This window comes from Hippocampus comes, unplaced genomic scaffold (genome assembly GCF_001891065.2).
Source record: "Hippocampus comes isolate QL1 unplaced genomic scaffold, H_comes_QL1_v1.1 scaffold155, whole genome shotgun sequence".
Classification (NCBI taxonomy): Eukaryota; Metazoa; Chordata; class Actinopteri; order Syngnathiformes; family Syngnathidae; genus Hippocampus; species Hippocampus comes.
The window spans coordinates 1,841,269-1,862,674 of record NW_017804967.1 but is presented as its reverse complement, the minus strand read 5'-3'; the positions used below and the strand labels follow the sequence as shown (position 1 = coordinate 1,862,674).

The 21,406-nt window shown below is 41.5% G+C and overlaps 1 protein-coding gene across 1 annotated transcript in view; it reads right to left on the bottom strand.

Annotated features, from left to right (window-relative positions):
• sema6a (sema domain, transmembrane domain (TM), and cytoplasmic domain, (semaphorin) 6A) overlaps positions 1 to 21,406 on the bottom strand; it is a 128,032-nt gene that overhangs the window by 77,343 nt on the left and 29,283 nt on the right. Inside the window, exon 2 of the mRNA XM_019887764.1 lies at positions 132 to 299. Within this exon, the coding sequence (XP_019743323.1) occupies positions 132 to 231 (100 nt within the window). The 5' untranslated portion in view covers positions 232 to 299. The remainder of the gene's footprint in view (positions 1 to 131; positions 300 to 21,406) is intronic.

The window sequence follows — 21,406 nt, the reverse complement described above, 5'->3', positions numbered from 1 at the left end:
CCACTCGACTGTGAGGTCGCCGTGCCAACCACTCAGATAATAAATAAGCAGGAATGAATATGTTGACCAGGACTTGTAGAGAGGAGACGTACAACCAAAAAGAAGAAGAAAATGTGCGGTATCCTACTCACAGTTGCCGTGGGAGATGCTTATAGGCTCACTGTCTTCGGGGAAGCCCGCTCCAGCTATGTGCAGTAGCATGAAGTAGAGGAGGAAGGCCTCTGACCTCATGGTCGCACAACTCTACTGCTGCTGCTGCTCCTGCTGCTGCTGGTTCTCTGGTGCAGATGTAGCTCAGCCTGCAGGAAAACGAGCGGAGATTAAGATGAGGAAATCGAGGAAGGAGGCAGCAAAGCTAAAAGTAAGACTTTCAGAATCGAAAGGCAGCACCATACACATATGTGCATTCTGTGAATGGATCCAATATGTATGAATTTTCGGTGACTCGAGAGCCATATTTCAAAGTGAAGAGCTATAAGTGGCTTTGGAAGGTGACGTGTGTCATAGATTGATGTCAGGCGGAGCGGATCTTTCTCGAAACGCCACGGCAGATTAACCTGCCCTCAAGGAGAATCTAGACCTCCATATGCGAAAGTGCATCCTCTCCTACTTCCTGGATGAGTCATCCGACAAACATGCTTCTTTCTTTGCAATATGCTCCATACGATCGCTTTCCTTGCGCTGTCCACCCACACTTGGGCTTTGGAAACACGTCGCCGCTGTCTCACCAGTCAAAAGTCAAGCTCAAAGACCATTTGGCTAAAAGAGGCTAGCTGCTAGCATAATCTTTTAAAGAGTTGTGCGGGTTAATGAATGTACATTTGCACAGCACGGGCTGGCATCCATTACACTGACACTCATATTATACCAGAAAAGGTTTAAAAATCCGTTTTTACAAGTTATGGGAAAAACAGAGCGAACCCACTCACTTGATTGCTCGAATTAGTTTGGTCTTCTTACGATTAGGACTAGCAAAAAAAGAGTGCTTTGAGCTTAAGCACCTTGTTTTTGGGTCTGATTCAGCCAATACAACGGCCTGGGGGGAAGATGGAAACAAGAGGAGAAGATAGGGAGTAGGGTGGGGGGAAGAACAAGACACTACAAGCGCCACGTTCTCAGGTCTGACTAGATTCGCATCACTGAGAGAGAACTCACCGCAGTGCCTCTGGGGAAGTTTCCCTGACTCTTTCTGAAGGTGCCATTTTCTAAAAATTAGGTTTCTACGAGGTACTTTGTAAAACCAGGTCCAATATTTTCCTTTTCATTAACAAAAGAATTATTAGGTTTATTTCTCAACTAGTTTTGAAACATGTTGAAACAAAAGGAGCGCTTTAAGTATTCCCTGATTTGAGTTGCCAAATTTTCATTCGGGAAATTTATCCAGTGCAAAAAAAAAAAAAATTACCAGTAAATCTACACCTGGTGGGTTAAAAGAGATGTGAGATTTTGGCAGGGATGATAAAAGTTGGAAGTTCTCCTTTGACTGTTTTCTGTCAATGTTTCGTGCTGTTGTATCAGTTGGGAACCAAAACCAAATATTTAATTGTTTCTGGACAACAAGAGTAGAGTTGAACAATTTCCAAAGGTACACTGATATTTCCTCAGGCACACAAAACTTCATGAAGCTTTTTGGTTGAATTAAAGAATTAAAGAGGTCATCGTGGAGAAAATGTGTCCAAAGTTGAAGACATTAAAGATTTCAAGCAAACAAACCTATTATTATTTCACTCCCTCCCCCACTGAAAATTGATGCGCAATCGGATTGATAAGCCGCACCCCTGCTGGAAAGTCGACAGATATAACTTTGATCTTTCTTTGTTAATAAGAAGAAAATAACAGAACTGGCTGTCCAATAAATAATATGACTAAAACATGAGACTGCTGCGTCCTCCCATTTCCCGAATTACCTGGGATGCTTTGCTTGATTGCATAAACACTGTGTTCTCAACAATCTCATCCCCTAACGCAATTTTATACGTAATGCAAATTTGTGTGCTCCCAGCCTAGACATGCCACGCCGAGTCCTCCCGCCGTTTATGGTGACAGATTACAGCCATAAATCAAACGTGACAATTATTGCGTTAGTAATCTAATCAAGAAGCAAGCGTTTCATTTGCATTGCGCTCTTTCTTTCTTTCTTTCTTTTTTTTTCCCTCCATCTTGAAATATTGCTGGGAAGATGCTTCTGCAATGAGGAATTAAATAAAACAGTCTGTTTAAATTTACTTCACTCTGATAAAAGTTGTTTATCCCAGCACGTATTATCCTTCACTAAAGGCAGGAAGAAGAGGGGGAAACAGAGAAAGAGAGAGAGAGAGGACGGGGATTATTTTTACTTTGCAATGTCTCTCCCTCTTTCTCTGCCTTCATGCTCCTGTGAATCTCATTGAGGAGAGGAATGAAAACACTATTCACACAGAGGATCACTTTCACACTGAGGAGAATAGCAACGCTTCGGAAAGCCTGAAGACCACCTTCATCTCCTTTGCTCCTGCTCCTCTTCCTCTCCCCACCAATTTATACACACCAAAAATAAACTGCAAAATAATCTGGAATGTTTCGTGCTGTTGTATCAGTTGGGAACCAAAAACAAATATTTAATTTTCTCTGGACAACAAGAGTAGAGTTGAACAATTTACAAATGTATGCTGATATTTATTAAGGCACACAAAACTTCATGAAGCTTTTTGGTTTGTTCCCCCTTAGACTTTTCATATACCCCCCCCCCCCACCACCCCTTAAAAAAAAAAAAACTACTTTGGTTTTTCCAGATGGGATCTTGATCACTGCAAAGTGAAGATGTAACTGCAAAAAGCTGCTACTTCCATATGTTATTGAATTTGACAGAAGAGCAATGCCAGGCGATTAATCAGAATTCGTCTTCCATCCACACCGGTGCTATGTGCTGGATTCAACTGTTTAAAAAAAAAAAAAAGGAAAAAAAAGACTGTGATGCACTAAATGGCTTCAAGTGAAACTCAAAGGCCGCTTTCATCACCGCATGAGTAATAGCGAGACCCACACTGGCTCTTCTGGAGGAGAAATTGCTTCCTTGTGTGCTTAAATCTTAAGTCTGAAAAGCTACTGTAGCGCACACACTCACAACGTCAGGACTCAAGGACTGCACGTGCGACAGTAAATTACCGAAACGCCACAGGTGAAAGTTGCAGCTTTCCTTTTTGCTATAGAAAAGAAGGCCTTCTTTTGAACTTTTTCGTTGGCTTTAAACGCATACTGGCGCATGAAAACGCAGCTACTATCAGGAAGTCGGTGGTATTCTGAGTACAAATATTTGTGAAGGCGAAAACAAATTTTGGGGGTGGGTGGAGGGGTGGGGTTAATCAAGCTAATTGCTAACAGGAGGCCGCTAACAGGTAGTAAAAACACAAGAATCCTTCTTGGACAAAATCTCTGGAGCTTTCCACGGAATAACCACATCACATGTATGTACGTCCCAAAATGAGTTGCCCCACGGCGGCGACTAAAACAAACGAGCACCGGGCTTTGACAGTAAACACATTACGAAGCCTGATGATGTTTTGCTAGCTAATACGCTAATGTGGATGTGTTTGCTGATGGTGCTCAGCTGCTAACATTTGTCAAGGTCGGCCGTTATAATTGGGAAACGGAAGGAAATGCCATCACACATTTAGGTAATAGTCACTCTAACAAATGGAGGGCTTGTGTTATCCATTGCACAGGAACATGATAGTGGAAGAATTTAGAAGGGGGGGGGGAAGTATTTTGAAACATACTAACTGCTGCTGAAGATGTAATGTTTTGTTATAAATGTATTCTTTCTTAATACTTGGGAGAGTGAGTTAGAGGCGGGTAGCGCATCCATGACTAAAAACAATGGTTATTTAAATGTGTTTAGATGGCCCTTTGTTATAAGTTAAAAAAAAAAAAAAAAAAGGGATTGGTCATACACTGCGGCCGTCAGTGAATCATCCTGTGCACCAAAAAGACAGGAAGGTCTTTGTTCAGAATTATCTGTCATTGTGTTAGTTGAAATTTTATGTACAGTATCATAAGTATTAGTGGTATCGGTACTTAGTATCGGTATCGGTATCGAACAACCCAAGTTGTCATCTTTTTATCATGCATCGCTTTCTGTAGATTTAAGAACGATAAGGATGATGAAGACATTTCGGCTAAAATATTTACATTGGGGAAAAGTCATTCAAGTATTGTCGGACATGCTTTTTAATCGCTGATGACAACAGAGGCATGTCAATATCTAAGTGTTTTTTTCATCATCGCAGACAGATGTATAAGCAGTGGAAGTGTTCCATATTTATAGTTAAGTGTCAGCTTCTCGTAAATGCGCTGTGACAGCTTTGATTCGAGGGCGGCATGCCTGTGTTTATATTTGGCAGGCGGGATAACGTGCGCAGATGACAGGAGCGCCACGGGGAGGGGCCGTCTTAGCGGCAGTGTGGTCGCGAGACATGATTGAAAGGAGGAAAAGCTGAGGAAAAGCTACTGTTTGAACAGGTAGAGCGCCTCATTTTTATGAAAGAGAAGAGCCTTGGGATGTGAATGAAAGCATTTGAAGGGTTGCTCATGGGTTACACGTTTTCCTTCCGACATTCACGTCCTAATTTCTAAAATCTGTTGCATGAAATTGCATTTTTCTGATTTCAACATTTGTTTCCATTTAGTTTATAGCATTTTTCCTGGCTGCACCACTTCCAGAATGTGTAAGTGGATGCTATTTTGTTTATTTATTTATTGATCCACTTTCTTATTCGCTTATCCTCATGAGGGTAGTGGGGCGTGCTGGAGCCAATCCCAGCTGTCTTCGGGTAGTAGGCGGGGGACACCCTGAACCGGTTGCCAGCCAATCACAGGGCACACAGAGACGGACGACCATTCGCACTCACAATCACAACTAGCGACAATTTCGAGTGTTCCATTAACCTGCCAAGCATGTTTTTGGAAACCGCAGTACCCGGAGAAAACCCACGCAGGCACGTGGAGCCGGAATTGAACTCCGCACCTCTGCACTGCAAGGCGGACGTGCTAACCAGTCGATCACTGCGTCGCCCTTTATTTATTTTCCAATCAGATTTCAACCTCTATCTGCTGCCAGGTCAAACTAACCTGCAATTAAATTTGCCTCATAGGGCCAAGTAACTGATTCAAGAATAACATCGGCACGTTTCCGTTCTCTGATTGGTTGGCCAGATGTTGGTTACGGCCACGTTCGACGAGCTGTGGAGCGATCTGCACGTTAATAATAAATATTGAAATATTGATGGTGAATTGCTCGCGATAATGTATGTGCTATTTTGTGTCATATGGATGATTTCTATAATTGGGCGGTGATTATAGTGGAATCAAGAAATGGATTAAGTCGGGTAACTCCGCACACCAATGTACAGCCCATGACTGCTTTTCATGGCAGCTGGTTGCGAATAAAAGTACATTTTAATGACGGGCCGGATTAATGTTTTTTCTGTGTGACATTTTTATGAAGCGCAAAAAAGTTTTTAAAACTTGGTTTCTGTATATAAATAACACGGTGCTTGGAAAGTACACCTACTCTATCAAGTACGAAACGAGGAGAGCTGTTTGTATAAAAGTCGGCGTACATTGCGCGACCCGAGTTCCTTTAAAGCTTGGATCAGAAGCTGAAGTTTTGTCAGTTCAGATGCCATTCGTCATGTAGCGCCTCCTATAAACATATCTTAAAACAAGCGGAAGAATTGACGACAACAGAAATTTTGTCAGAATGCTAATATCATGTTACGATGTGAGTTGTTGCACATCTCTCTCCATCTGTATCTCTTTCTTTGAGTCTTAGGCATAAATAATATGAAAAATCTGTCGATTTTATGCGCTGTAAAGCATTAGCATTCCGAGTCATATTCTTCTGGATTTGTTTGAGAGTTGGCAAGCGTTTGAAGCGTGCATTATTGATTTCATTCATAAATCGGAGCGTGCTCTGTGAGCGCTTACATTGCTACATTTGACACGCAGTAAATGGAACAAACATGAATTGATCAATTTTCTCCCACTTCACGCTCAGGTAAGATCGAGTTTATCGCAACTGACAGACAACCTGGGCCGCATGCGAGTCAATCCAACACTTGGCAAATTGGGCTCTAGTCAAACTTGTTGCCAGTCATTCACTGCTCAGTCCACTCCCACCTGCGCAACATTGGTTTTTTTTTCGCCCCTCCCTTTCCCCCACCTCAAACTTTTCTATCTTTCCAGCCTACCATACTGACTACTTTAACCCTCTCATGATGATGATTATTATGATTATTATTATTTGAATATAATTTTCTTACTTCTCCTGTACAATCCAGTGTTGCATCAATATGGTCTTAGACAGTGCGAAGATAATGACAAAACAATGTTTCCTATCGAGGAATCAGACATTAGCACGTCGACCTAACAGTGCAGAGGTACCGGCTTCGATTCCAGCTCCGGCCTCCCTGTGTGGAGTTTGCATGTTCTCCCCGGACCTGTGTGGGTTTTGTCCGGGTACTCCAGTTTCCTCCCACATTCCAAAAACATGCATGGCGGGTTGATTGAACACACTAAATTGTACCTAAGTGTGAGTGTGAGCGGGGATGGTTGTTCGTCTCCGTGTGCCCTGCGATTGGCTGGCAACCAGCTTCAGGGTGTCCCCCGCCTATTGCCCGAAGACAGCTGGGTTCGGCTCCAGCACGCCCCGCGGCCCTCGTGAAGATAAGCGGATCGGAAAATGGATGGATGGATGGATGAATCAGACATTCAATACATTTCTCAAGCAGTTAAATTTGACCCGGAGCTGTCCACTTTCCTGATCTCGTCACCCGACACGCATGTTAATGTGAAGTCTGAATCGGGCCGAAGAGCAGTAAAAGGAAAAGATCAGGCAGAAAAGATTGCAAAGAACAGTCGAGACTTTCAGGCACTGATCCACCAACGTGGAACACATCCAAGCATCAAGGCTCCCAAACAGAGCCAAGGCTTTTTTTTTTTTCACTTGTCAGTCCTGCTTGATGGAACCAAGAGAAGAGCCACCAGCGCTCGAACCAGGGAGCGTTGCCTGAAGAGGAAAAGCAGCATGAAACAGCATCCAACCTACAGTGAGCCCTCGAACACTGACACACATCCTCCCCACAACTCTTCGCCCCTCTCAGATTTCTTGCTTTCAAGTCAATATCAGAACTGAGATAATCCATCATGGTTTGATTATTAAAAGACAATGGAGTGGGCATGAATGAGGCGCCCCGTCGCTGTCGGGCCATTTATTGAAACAGAGGCCTCTGATGCATGGACGTCTCCCTTTTAAGGGCTGATGGATTGATTGTGGAAGCGAGCCAAAAAAGGCTCAAGGGAAGCACAAGGAACAAGAGATCTGAGGCGCAGTGCCAACTTTGCCAAATAGCAGCCTCACAAAAAAAAAAAAAACATTCACAGCGTAGAGATAAGCCGTTGTCTTAATAACGTTGCCTGTGGGATGTGAAAAGACATTCAGTCCGTGCATGAATCTTTGCGTTTTAATCATTAAACTGATAAACCAGTGGGATGCTCTGAAGCACTTGCACAAAAGAGAAGAATGGGAAAGAGGTGTATGAGAAACATCTAAAATGAGTATCACACCAACAAGCATAAAAACCTGGAGCGCTTGTGATTTAAAATTAAAAGTCTCAAGTCAACAACCAATCAGGCCGCATGAAAAATGCTTAGGAGTACAGTAGTGAGATTCAAACCCAGGACCTCTCAAATGTGAGGCAGACGTTCTTACATTATTTTCACTGTGTGCCGAATATAGAAGTACAAGTCCGTCCATCCATCCATTCATCCATCCATTTTCTGATCCGCTTATCCTCACAAGGGTCGCGGGGGTTACTGGAGCCTATCCCAGCCGTCTTCGGGGAGTCAGCTGCCGGTTGCCAGCCAATCGCAGGGCACGCATAGATGAACAACCATTCACGCCCACAATCACACCTAGGGACAAATTTTAGAGTGTTCCATTAACCTGTCATGGAAGTTTTTTGGAATGTGGGAGGAAACCGGAATACCCGGAGAAAACCCACGCAGGCACTGGGAGAACATACAAACTCCACACAGGAAGGCTGGAGTCAGAATCGAATCCTGCCCCTCTGCACTGTGAGGCAGACGTGCTCCGTCACCTTAAGATGGATTTTCCCAAAACGTATGAGGTGCATTTTCAAAAGTGCACTCCACTCATAAAAAAGAAAAAAAAAAATGACACATTTGAATGTCACAGCCCGCTCATGCTGATAGAATCTGAAAGGTGTGGCCAAATACGTCGCAGGTAAGGACACGCTCTGTCGCTCGTGGCCTTTTCCAACGGGTTGTTTGATCCAAATTTCTGTCTCGCCCGATGCCTTGAGTTCACAGTTTACCTCGCTGTGTGTGCTCAATCCTTGTCCAGAGAGCACTAGTGCGAGCTGGGAGATTTGTTTTTCTGGCCAGGTGCAATGGAGAAGAAGAAACATCACTGGAATGTCACTGCGCTAAATGCCACTTACACTGTGCCTCCCTGTGGGGTGGGGGGTGGGGGGGGCTGTTGAAGCTGTCACACGCTACAGGGTGAATTTCTTTGGGAAACTCCTCTCCAAGGCAGACTGTCGCGCTCCCTAAGGTGATGCCGCTTTGACTTGTGGAGAACTTCTAGCTGTGAAGTAGTTCGGATTGTTTGGTTTTAAAGGGTCCAACCATTTTCTTATGAAGACATCTGTCAAATGCTTTTGTCAAAACATCCCAAGGATCAAGCAGTGTAGGACTCTTTCCTTATCTTACTAAGAATAGCCTATATTGAGATTGTGGCCTTGTCTCCTGCAAGTGAGTGACTGTGTAACCCGGCTAATGGCAAGTACATTTTTCGTGACTATGACTGAACATGCAAGCAAGTGGCTTCTACTTGAAGGGCTTATGTTAACAACTCCACTGAGCAACGAGTGCCACCTATCACCGGCCAACACTGTGAGCCAATGCAAATCTATGCATCCAACAAAAGCCAGTGCAACTCTGCTTACCCCTTTTGCCCTGACTTGGGAAGGTAAGGTGTCACACCCATCTTCTCCCGATCATGTCATGGGCAGAGAAACGTAATGTGGGTGTGGTTATGTAAATTAGCCCGACTGTTACATACCAGAAAGACAAAGGTATTTAAAAAAATAATCAGGTAAATGTTTGACTTGATTGTCTACTTTCAACTTGAGTTGGGTAGGCAGACACTCCAGGGATCCAAATATTTATAGATAAGACGGGAAAAAAGCCCGTTTTCTGTAACATATCCCCTTCAAAGATAAGTCATGCTTTGGGACATGTTAGAAACACACGGACGTATGTGGCGAAATAACCAAGGCATGTCCTCCTTCGGCTTTTTTTTCTTCTATATAACAGAAAAATCCATTTGTGTCCTTGGTTAAGTTTCCACTCATCTAAAATGCATGAGCCTTAAAATGCTTTTTTGTGTAATATCTTACAGACAGGAAGTGGACTCATGCATGCATTTTTTTTTTAAGGTGCTGCAGAAATTTGCATGGATATTTTATCGGGAAAGAATCAACCAAGGGTTGATAGCGTGTGCTCCTCGGGTGGTTTTGACTTAAATAGAAGAGGAGTAGGAACCAATAAAACAATAGAAGAGGGAGACAGATATTTACAGCCTCCTGTTTTTTCCTCGACAGGCTGTAAATGAGAAAGGTCTGAGTCGATAATGGAACAGCCGCTCACTATTTGATTTTTTTTTTTTTTTTTCCCAGAGAAGAGAGTTTGGGTTGAGTAGAAACTTTCTCATGCTGGGCATGGATGCACTGCATAAAAGTATGAGAGATACATGATGACGTCTTTCTATCCGCTTGAGGTTAATTTGCATTAGTTGCTCGAGGGCTCAATGCCCAACCACATCCATGAATTTTTATATTGAATACAGAGCTGGGATTCATCCATCCATCCATTTTCTAGATTGTTTTTACTCCTTGGAACTGTGTGCCGGAGCTGACTTTGGGCGAAAGGCCAGGTAGAACCTGGACTGGTTGCCAGGGCACAATGAGACGCACTCATTTACACTCACATTCACACCGATTGACAATCGAGAGTCTTTCGTGAAGATGCAAGAACATGCACATTTTTGAAAGGTGGTCGAATAAAAAAGTCCACCCAACTGACAAATCCCGAACGATCACGTCATCAGTCTTGTTTGTGGCCCGAGTGTGATTTCCTGCCATCTCACCCTGTCCTTTCTCTGTTATAGGGGGCAGTGAAGTGCTGAGGTCAAGCTCAAGTTGCCATGGAGACAGTGTGACTGGTTTAACAGGCTAGCTTGTGCACCGTGACTTGCGCCTAGCAACGAGCGGAGTGGCATTTTGTACGAAAACAATTCTGTTGATCTACATTCCGGCTAAAACTTCCCAAATGTTTGCACGCTTCACACAGACTGCCTCGTTTTTACGATTTTCACAAGCGGGTGGCATCATTCTGTGACATTGTCTTCGTTCACAGCTTTTATTGCAGCGGTCCTCAACATTCTTTTTTTTTTTTTTTTTTTTTTTTTGCGTGAAGATCCGTTTCATGTAAAGCTGTATTTTGACGAACCAGCACATGCAGCTTCCTTTCCCTCGTTTATGCTAGCTTGTGACTGTTTTTTTATATACCGTACAACGTGACTAAGACGAGCAGTTTCACAGGTAAACGGGCATAGGCGGCTGCATCTAACTTTGTAAATAAAACTTTAATAATCTGATGATCTATGTTTTTTTTTTGTCTGAGCAGCTAATGGGGGCCTCTCCTTTAGAGCGTATCGTGCCCCCATTTTTTTCAATAGCTTCAAGCGCCAGACACAAAGGAACAGGGAGGAAACATCAGCTGGTCATCGGTTCAAAGTTCACGCGACCACAAAGAAGACAGGCGAGGCCCGTAATATAGCGTCATCTCCTAAGCCGCCACATGATAAAGCAGTCTAGTGTAAAGTCCCGCGATTTCATTTTACCATCACTCCAAATCATTTCATCTTTGTTAATGGCCTTTTTTTTTTAATCTGCAGAGCTTCAATTTCATGCAGGTTCCATTATGCTAAGTGAGCGAGCGTGTGTGCTGGCTGATAGCTGGCTCGCTGGGGCCTTCCTCTTCCATCGGCTGTGACTGAGCGTGATGCTAATCTCTTTAAAGGTAATGTGCGGGCCACAGGAGAGTACAGCCTCCAACTTGCACTCACTTCCTTAGCCTCCTCTCATTATTTGGCCATCTGTCCTACTGATTTATTGTACACCACCTTGTCCAAGCCTTCTTTATTTATTCCATTTTGTTTTCACTCCAACTAAACGCATTACTCACTTATTTGGTCACAAGCCATGTACAGTATTTATAACCAAACGGGAAAACGTTCATTCAATTACGCTCCGTGTTAGCATATGATACTGATAACAGAGGATCTTGTTTTCCCGCTAATGCATCGTTTCCTGAATCCACAGATGCTCAATGGCAACGCAACTGACACAGAATGTAAATCGTGTTATCTCTGTGCAACATATTGTTGGAGGGATGCAGCCTGCATCACTGAACTAATGACAAAAAGGAGGCAGTGGCCAGGCAGGCGGATCACCGAGCCACCCCGACGTCTCATTTGGTGCCACATTCGCTTCCATAATGCCATAAATAAGAAACGCAAATTTTTGTCGGTATGGTTCTGGCGGAATATGGAGGGAAAGGGTCAAAAGAAAATTAACATAAAAAGTATTGGTCTTGTTCGCGGAATATGGAGGGAAAGGGTCAAAAGAAAATTAAAAAGTATTGGTCGTGTTAATTTGCATGGCAAACACATAAGCATGGATGTAAATAAAAGCACTGCAGTTTTATGACGACTGAATGCTGGTGCCTCGAGAGAGCTGTTGTCCTTACGATTAACACAAGTTCATTCATGAGCCTTCGGGTCAAAGTGAGTTAACATAAAAAGGTTAGGAATGGTTGAGGAAAATGCATTTGAAGCTCACTGTCAATGATGCAACGATGATGTAAGTGCCCGTAGCGCTTTAAATGCTCGGCTGCAGCCAGCTGACATGAGCGAAAAGTACACATGCTAATTGTTAATGTAACTATGTGTGACAAGAAAAAAAAAAAAAGTGGTGTTGTCTTTAAGGGAGTTCATTTTTGATTTGACACCGCGAGGGGAAATTGAATTAGCAGAGTCATCATATGACTTTATGGACTTTAAATGCAATTCACGTCATTGCCATAGCGTTGTAAATGCAGTGTGTTACCATACTAGTTGGAAAATCCCTCATATGTGAAACGCCATCTGAAATATCTCCTGATACAAGAATGAAAAACAAAAAAAATGCTGTGTTGCAATTTATGTCGGGTGGACAAGCTCCTTTTTTAGCGTAAATAAATGTCCTAAAGAAGCACAGATGACGGTTCCCCGCTAAGTAATTTTCCATGCTACTTGTGATCTGCAACGTCTTACATCGACTCTGTCATTCTATTTTTCTAATGGAACTCTTGCATTAATTCTGCGAGCCAAGGCAATACATCAACGGGGGTCCGAGTCCCCTGTGGGGTCGGAGAGCATCACGTGCAGCAGACAAAAGCATGATTGAAGTACATATCACTGAGATTTTTTTTTTTTTTGTCAGTCAAAACACAAAAGACGTGAAAGGCAGCAGGATTAGCTAAAGAGGTTAAGGGATCAAGACGATAGCTTTCAACGCAAGAGTGAAGGGGAGTCGGAAAGCTGGTAAATTTGCAGGCTGGACTTTAACACCTGAAAACTTACACTGAGGAGAGTGAACTGACCAGTGTGAAAAATGGGTTTTGGTCACTCTTCCCACTTGTTGATCTGTTCGACCCTCAATGGATATAACATGAGAGAATGCTCAACCGGATCGCCTTCCAAGGTTTATTGAAAGTGGATTCCCTTGTCTAAAAAGACTCTTTCTTGGACCGACCGATTTGAGAAATACGCCAGCTGTTGTGCCAGCTTAAACTACAAAAGGCAAAAGAGAGAAAGTGTCAGACACCATCATCTTCATCCGTACCCCTGAGGTTTCAGCGCCTTGACTACTTTTACTAGTGTGCTTTCAAACATCAGGATGTTAAATCACCATAAAGTGCATCAACGGTGATAGAAATAAATGTCATTGTCAGACTCTTAAGGCCTATTTTGGACAAAATTGCAAAATGCAACAGTTCAGCTCGTGTGCTTCAAGAATGAACGTTATCATCGGAAACCTCCATCCATTTTCGACCACTTTTCCTCATTAGGTTTGTGAGAAAATGGACCCGACTTCACCTTTGAATTTTGTCACCAGTCCATCACAGGGTATATAAAGAGAAAGATAACCACTCCCAATCAAATTCACACATCACTGAGTGGAATCTGAAGTCAGGTGAGTGAACCACCACACCATTAGTGACTGAGGTCAAATATTTGGGGCCAAATATGTCCAAAGTTGCAATCATGAGAACCCTGTTGCTCAAGAAATAATTGGACGAGCAAGACCAACGATACGCAACAATGAATTAATAAAAGAATAGAGAAAAACCCGTTAGCACCGACATCTCACGTCTGTTTAACCCAGCAGTCAGCATTTTGGTTTTGGGTTTTTGGTTCCGATATTAAAGATGCCAATGTGATCACCGGTGATGCAAAACCCATCACGGACCACCTCTGCTTTAGTTCGAGACCAATCTTTGAAGTGTCATTCCTCTTCACTGACAAAAGCTCTCCTCTCATTGGACGCTTTCAAACACGCTTTTGTGGCTTTAGTTCATTTGAGAGGGCCAAGTCCATCTCTTCAAGCAGCCAAACAAAGATCTCCTGTCACAAAACTTCACCAAATCCTCTCCAGGCTTTGATCTTAACCTGGTTTTTGACTACCTCTATGGGTGGGCGCTTGCCTGCTTGCCTTCCATCCAGAGTTAAGAAGAAAATGACCACTTTCTTTCAATGAAACCCATCCCACAGCAAAGGAAAGGATTCAAACTGATTTTTTGAAAACAACATTCCCACGGTTTGGGCTGAGATCTGAGATGAAGTAATGGGGTGAATTGCGGATGGTCCCTACAGTGGGTTGGAGAGGGATTAGACAGATTTAAAAACAAAAAAAAAACCAAAACAGTTTTGCTAGACGCATCAATCACCCCTGTTTATTCACTCGATAAAGAGGCGTCATGTGGGCCGTCTTTTCAGAGAGAGTTTGATGGACCGTGTGGTGGGAGGCCATTTTTGAAAGAGACGCGTTATCAAAGCTCAGTGACGGAGAGCTGGAGGACCGGTTTCAAGACAAATCTTGATGACAAAGACAAGAGGGTGTAAGTGGGCGGTAAAACAAATGTTTGGCGCAAAGTCTTTGGACCAATTGTATGCGTTTGTTGGTATGGATGCGGATTGGTTCTGATACAACTTACCTTTGTTTGACCTTGATGAAGATCTTTGCTCTACTGAGTGCAGTTCGAGTTATTGCTCTTTAACCCTTTCATGCACCCTGTAACCTGATAACATGATAATCTGTCCACTGCAGTAACCGCTGTCCCTGAAAGGGTTCAAACTGCCGGGCACGATTCCCCAAAACTTTATTGGCAGTAACGTTCAATAACGCCACTAGCCATGAGCTGAAATTCAGAAATCATGACTCCTAATGATTGAAAAGATGTAAAGGACAATATCATTTAGTTAAATAAAGCTAAAATTAGAAGGTAACCGCTGTCCCTGAAAGGGTTCAAACTGCCGGGCAAGATTCCCCCAAAACTTTATTGCCAGTAATGTTCAAGAACGCCATCAGCCATGAGCTGAAATTCAGAAATCATGACTCTTAATAATTTAAAAGATGTAAAGGACATTATCATTTAGTTGAATAAAGCTAAAATTAGAAGGCTGCTAACGTGAGGCTCCTTGTTAGTGCAGACACCACCTCGTAGTTTCAAACCGCAGGGGCAAGGAGTTAAAAGCAACCGTGTGCCTTGAGCTCGACTAGCCTAAATTTACAACTTGAAGGTACTATTTAAAAGTGAAAATATTAAAGTTCATGTCGTCAAAAGAAGGTTTCTCGTCATCACCCTACCAGAATTAAATGTGAAGATGGTATTCATACATTAGTTGGCCTTCTAAGACGAGGCCTGGAATGGTGAGTGATGTGGGTGTCAGAAAATTGAGAGCGCAATTTTAGCTTAGCTCAGTCCAGTTATCCCTGCGTCTCTTCAAGGCAGAAATTCTGCTTTTTTTGTAATCACATCGCTAAAGTTATTCAATTCATCATTGCAGCTCTATTTTAATACCCACACTTTTTCCCCATGAAAGGTTGCAACACACACACTTTCGCAACAACCCTAATGATTTTTTTTTTTTAATAGAATACAATCAGTCAAGGTTTATTCCCGCTCCTTGTCAGCTCACTACTCGGTTGCGCCTTTACAAGGGCTAGAAAACTCCAACAGCATTTATTTACAGAGGCAAATCCCCATTAATTTTAACGCGGAAGAAAACGGATCAACGTGAATAATGTGGTAAAATGTCAGGATATAAAATGTTTTGTTCACAATTTAATCTAGCACTGAAAGTAACGGCCGAGCAGCCCACACTGATGATTGCAGTTACACAAACGAAAAACCCACCGAAAACAATTTGAATTCCCCCTCGCTGTAAAACCGTCTATGTGTACGCATTTGTGCGTGCGTGTGTGTCCGTCCTCTAGAGGACATCCTCTGGCGCGTTCAAATTAACATTTCATCCCTGTGACTGTCTCTGTCAAACTAATTCATCATCATGCGTGTCTCCCTTCATTCTGTGTGTCTCCCTCTCGTCCAGCTGGCCCTCTCAAGATAAACACAACAAGTCAGACTCCTCCTCAAATACAAACACACACCCACACACACACCCAAAACAATGTCCGCCATCACTATGAACTGCAATCACTTGGCCGCATTACTACCAGCAAAGTTTTGGTTTTTTTTTCAAGCCTACTGTAGATTGACAGGTAGATTCTATTCAGAGGAAACGTGATTAATGAGATTGTCGTAACAAAGTAAATCAACTTAATGGAATTGAAGAAAGGGGAGGAGGAGGCTCCAGGTTCAGGCTTACCAGCTGTCAGTCTGTCCTTATAATGGACACATTTTCTTTCTTATTACCCTCAATTTAAGCGCCCGAAACACAGCGAAGCAGTTTTTCTTTTTTGTGCATTGCAGATTGTCTGAGTAAAACATTGCAAAATTTTATTGCTCATTATTGACACATTTTTTATGAGCAAAGCATATTTAACGTAATATAAGTTGTAACACGTTTATGTGTGCTGTGTTCTTTACGATTCGTTTCTATGGATATGTCAATATTTATAATAATGAGATGTAGTACTGTGCAAAAGGCGAGGGCCACCATTAGATGCGTTTTCAGCAATGCAATATAATCAGAATGTCACTCACAAGAGTGCGGACCCCCCGCGGGCCAAGGCAGAAGTCACATGACTGGGTTGACAAAACATTAGCGCTGCATCTATTCATTCTTTTTTGAATTGAGTATTCCACTGATTGTCCAATAGATTAATCAAATCATGGGATTTAAAAAAAAAAAAAAACATGATTTTGCATGATCCAACAAATACTGCACATGTGAAGCTATCAGCTTACTGTTCTAATTGTAGAATCTGTGACTGGTGAGTGACATGGGTGTCAGTGAAAGATAGTGTTGCGTCGGCCGGCTCTTATCTCTGTGACACTTCGAGACGGAGATTTATCTTCAATCTTCAATAAAACTTTGGTGTGTCCTAAGATTTGCAGGAGCATAATTTTGTAAGTTTGGGTCCCCAGAAGGGACCAAATGACTAATTAGGGATCTCAAGCTGAAAACAGGTCCTCATCCATCTATTCATCCATGCATGCATGATCCCTTCAAACCAGCTGGAATTGCAACCATCTCGGAGGACGTCATACACATGCATACAAAATCAAAATAAAAAGGCCTGTAGGACAGCACTTTGCAGTCTGCTGTTCTGCAACAATGAAATCTGGGCTTTTCTGACAGGACAGAGCCCTGAAGACATAAGCGGATCAGGTTGCTCATCCGGTAACCTAAACCTTTTAACTGTTTGCACACTTAATTCCACCCACATGCAATTATTGAACAGAACAATGTGAAGGACAGAAAATTTACTGTTAATAGCTTGCTCCTCTTAGACAGCCTGAAAAAAACAAAATACTTGTTGTCAAAAACTATTTCAATAAAGATTCATTTATTTGAAGGAAGTATAAATGCAGTGAAGAGAGTTACAAATATTTGCGAATTAAGAAAATAATTTATAAATATATTTAAAAATATCAAATAAAATGCTCGAGGGGCTTAACTGGAGCTACACCGATTTCTAACAATTATTGAACAGAACAATGTGAAGGACAGAAAATAAACTGTTAATAGCTTGCTCCTCTTAGACAGCACAAAATACTTGTTGTCAAAAAGTATTTCAATGAATAAGCATTTATTTGAAGGAAGTATAAATACAGTGAAGAGAGTTACAAATATTTGCGAATTAAGAAAATAGTTTATAAATATATTTAACAATATCAAATAAAATGCTCGAGGGGCTTCACTGGAGCTACACTGATTTCTAGCGGGGCTACGGCCCTCCCTAACCCCAGTGTAGCGCCATCCCTGCCCCTTCATTATATTAAAACAAGGTCATAAACAAAAATGGCAGCGAGATTGTCAAATGTTAAATGTTGTATATTTTGTTATTACAGTCTGGAAAAACAAACCTTATGTGTAGCTTATTCCAATATTAAGGTGCAGCTATTTTCTGAGATCGAAACAACTAAAAGACAAAGTTGATGACCCGCAGTAATTGACTTCTGAGCTCAAGTACACCCGTGCGAATATCTCTGTCTTTTTCTTTCTTGAAGGCGGATCTGTGGATTTCTATTTTAGCTGCGGTAATTCACTGTGGACAAACCCCAAAAAATAAATAAATAGAAAATACAAGCATGGGATCATAAGCCATAGTACCAGAGGGGTTTTGTTTGTTTTTAGATGTAATCTTGTACAAGACAATGCTAAAAGCTCCCCAAGCCCGCCTGTGCTTTTTAAACACTCGGTGCAAAAAAATGAAACAGCATCAGGTGTTGCTGAACCTCAGAGAAGAAAAACAATGTGTTGTGGGATAATTAGCGCCAAATCTACCAATGAGCCAATCCAATTCATTCCTAAAAATAAACCCTCTGATGTTTGCCTCTTGCCAAAAACTGACAGTCTAATTTCCACCAAACCTGCTCGAGTGGCCAAATTGATTTAAAAACCCATCATACCAAAAAAAAACAAAAAAACATTTAAAGTCCCCACCAGGGGCACTGCAATGGTTGCTAGCCAGAGGCAGGGCACATAGAGTATCAACAACCGTTCACTCATATTCACACCGAAGGACAATTTAGAGTCTTTAATGAGTCCAACGTGTTTATGAAAACCCAAATAAAATACTGGAGGGGCTTGACTGAGTCGACACAGATTTCTGACGGGGCTACAGAATTGCGGTGACCTGTTACATCCTACTTTAGTAGCTTTTTTAAACCTTAAATAGGATTCAAAAGTGACGCGACATTAGCAACATTTGTGCACAACTGGGAAGCTTCCCACCTCTTTTTGATTTTGAATTAATTGTACCGTACAATCAAGAAAATAACACATTATGAATGAGTCATGCTACCAGCGTAGCAGCCGGCTAGCGTCATTTCAATTCAAATTGCTAGCATTTTTAAAACTGCAAACTCCCGCTTTAGGAATAGAAGTAAAAAAGGATTTTTTAATGGAAATTATACTGTTTATTATATTGTTGTCTTGTTTACCTTACATAAAGCTCGTACTGAGATGAAGAAAATCACTTTACATGTCGCATGTTGTTGCTAAAGCTAGCTAGCATTGGCTCAACGTTTACTGTATGCTGTCAAATAGCAAACGATAACCACTGAAATGAAGACACCTTACTTGTATGTGGGTTTGTTTTTTTTTTTTTTCCAGATTTGTGGATGCCAGAAGTTGGTGATTTTTTGGCTGGCACAAAACAACGTATTCGTCCCAAATCATTACTGGAGCTGAGATGATCAAACGATTCTCTTCAGGAGTAGAAAGCACGGTTTTCAAATGTAGGGAGTAAAGTATTCAAATAGTACTAGTAGTCAATTAAAGTACATATACATGAAAAATGTGTATTTGTAGTTTGTACTCCAAAGTCAGTCCCATTTTTTTTTACTTCAGGTACTGCAGCAGGGATATACAAGTATAAAATTATGCAAAATGTGCCATTTATTCAAATGACCATGGTGTCCATTTTTCCTCGTCATTTCAGCTCAGCGGTTTCTGATTGACGCATCCATTTTGCCCCACACAGACCAGTCCTGTCAGTCATTTGTGTAACGATGCTGCACAGAGACGTATATCGCTCTCTGGTGACAAATCAACGCAATAAATTATGATGTTGCTGCACAGGCATGACTCCGGGGATGATTTTAGAGAGTGTATTTCTAGCATAGACCATGCATCCATGAATATATTGGCGGGGTTTATTACTATATAAATATGAATTTACTTTTCAGAGCACGAGCTACGCCAACGCGTACATTGATGCTATATTTTGTATACATTTCAAGGCAAGCTTGTTGCTAGGGAAATGCTGTCAAAAAGCAGCCTCCTTGATGACTGGCGACAGGCGGCTTCAACTAATCCCCCCGTGCCGTCGCGTCAAAACATGTCAAGACCGGGTGAAGATTACTCAGTCCTGAGAGGTCAAAGGTAACGGGTTTGAAAGTCAAAGAAGTTTCTCCATTCGAGAACATCCAGCATTCTTTGTTGAAATGCATAATGTAGCCCTGGTCTTAAATAAGAAGCATTAAATATTCCCCAAAATATTCTATTTATTTATTTACTTATTTATTTATTTATTAAAAAGCCGTTACACAAAATGAAAGCAAATAAGTATTTGTAATTTATTTTTATTATAACGCTGCAGTTTTAGCAAATATTCTGTATTTAAAAAAATAATTATTACTTTTTTAAAAATCTTTTCCAAAAGATTTTTAAAATTTTGAAACGTTTTAATGAAAATGTTTACAAGTGACAACATCTATAAAGACTTAAAAAGTGGATGTCCACCTGTCTAGTGGTATTATTGCTTTATGATAATTTTTTTTACAAAAATAAGAGTTCTTATATGGATGGATGGATGGATGTATAAACATTGATATTTCAGCAACACCGTGGTGGTGTTTAAAATAAAAACACAATTTCAGTGGCAAATTGCCAGTAGATGGCACCCCCAAAGTGTTAATTGCTGGACAATTGCAGTAGTTATATGCTGAAAGTACCTCATTTAAAGCGTTCAAAACAAGCCATTTTCAAGCCATCATCAACGTAATAGAGTGAGCATCTCGCCTCCAATATCCAGGGAGCAGAGGCCAAAGTAAAAAAAAACAAAAAAAAAAAAAAAACAGGTATTCTTTAAAAAAACAAAACAAAAAAAAACATGTTTTTTGCGTAGATATCCTGAAAACGCTATACAGTATCCTAAAACAACTTGTTTTGCTCATACTGGGATTGAAAAGCTTTTCCAAAAGTGCATGCACCTCGTATATGTGCAATCAAATGTGAAAAATGCACTTTAATCCAAATCAACGGGATAATCTACATGCAGTATAATCTCTGTGGCGGGGAAATAAAACAACAACATATTCTTTTCTACTATCGTTTCCTTTCACTCACTCCACCGTCAGAAAACAACAACAATTTGATGTGTCGTCATCATCTCGCATCTCTGTGATGGTCAAATGACCTCCTGTCAAAGAGCCAAAAGACACAAAAGGAGCTTTTTAGAGGGTACGTTGGGATATTGCTCCCAAAGCTTGCGTTCCGAGTAGCAAATGAAAGAACACTCCTGTTAATAACTCCTGTTATTTGCTCTTGCTTGGAACAAAAAGTCGATGACACTTTATTTAAACTTGTCATGGTTTTGGGTTCGCACAGTGAAGTGAGAAAGCAAGAGCTGAACCCAAAATACAGAAGAAACAAGGAAGGAGTGCTGTGGCTACCGAACAACATAACCCCCCCCCCCCACACACACACACACACACACGCACACAAAACAATCTAAACACTAAACCAATAAAGTTTTACAAATCTAATTTCAAGTAACAAAGAAAAACAGGAACAGAAGCAACAAACACAATGATCGGACAAAGACAAAAAGTAACCAGGTAAGTAAATACAAGTAATCTGACGAAACGATGAGGAAAAACCTGAACAAGACATAAGTGGCTGAGGGAGCCGATTGGTCGACGCAAGGCGCTGCTGAGCTGACCAGAAACAGGTCAACACAAAAACCTCATAAGTCAAACATGAAAAATAAAAAGACACAAAGACAGAACGGAAAACATAACCAAATGGAAATCTAAGCGTATATATACA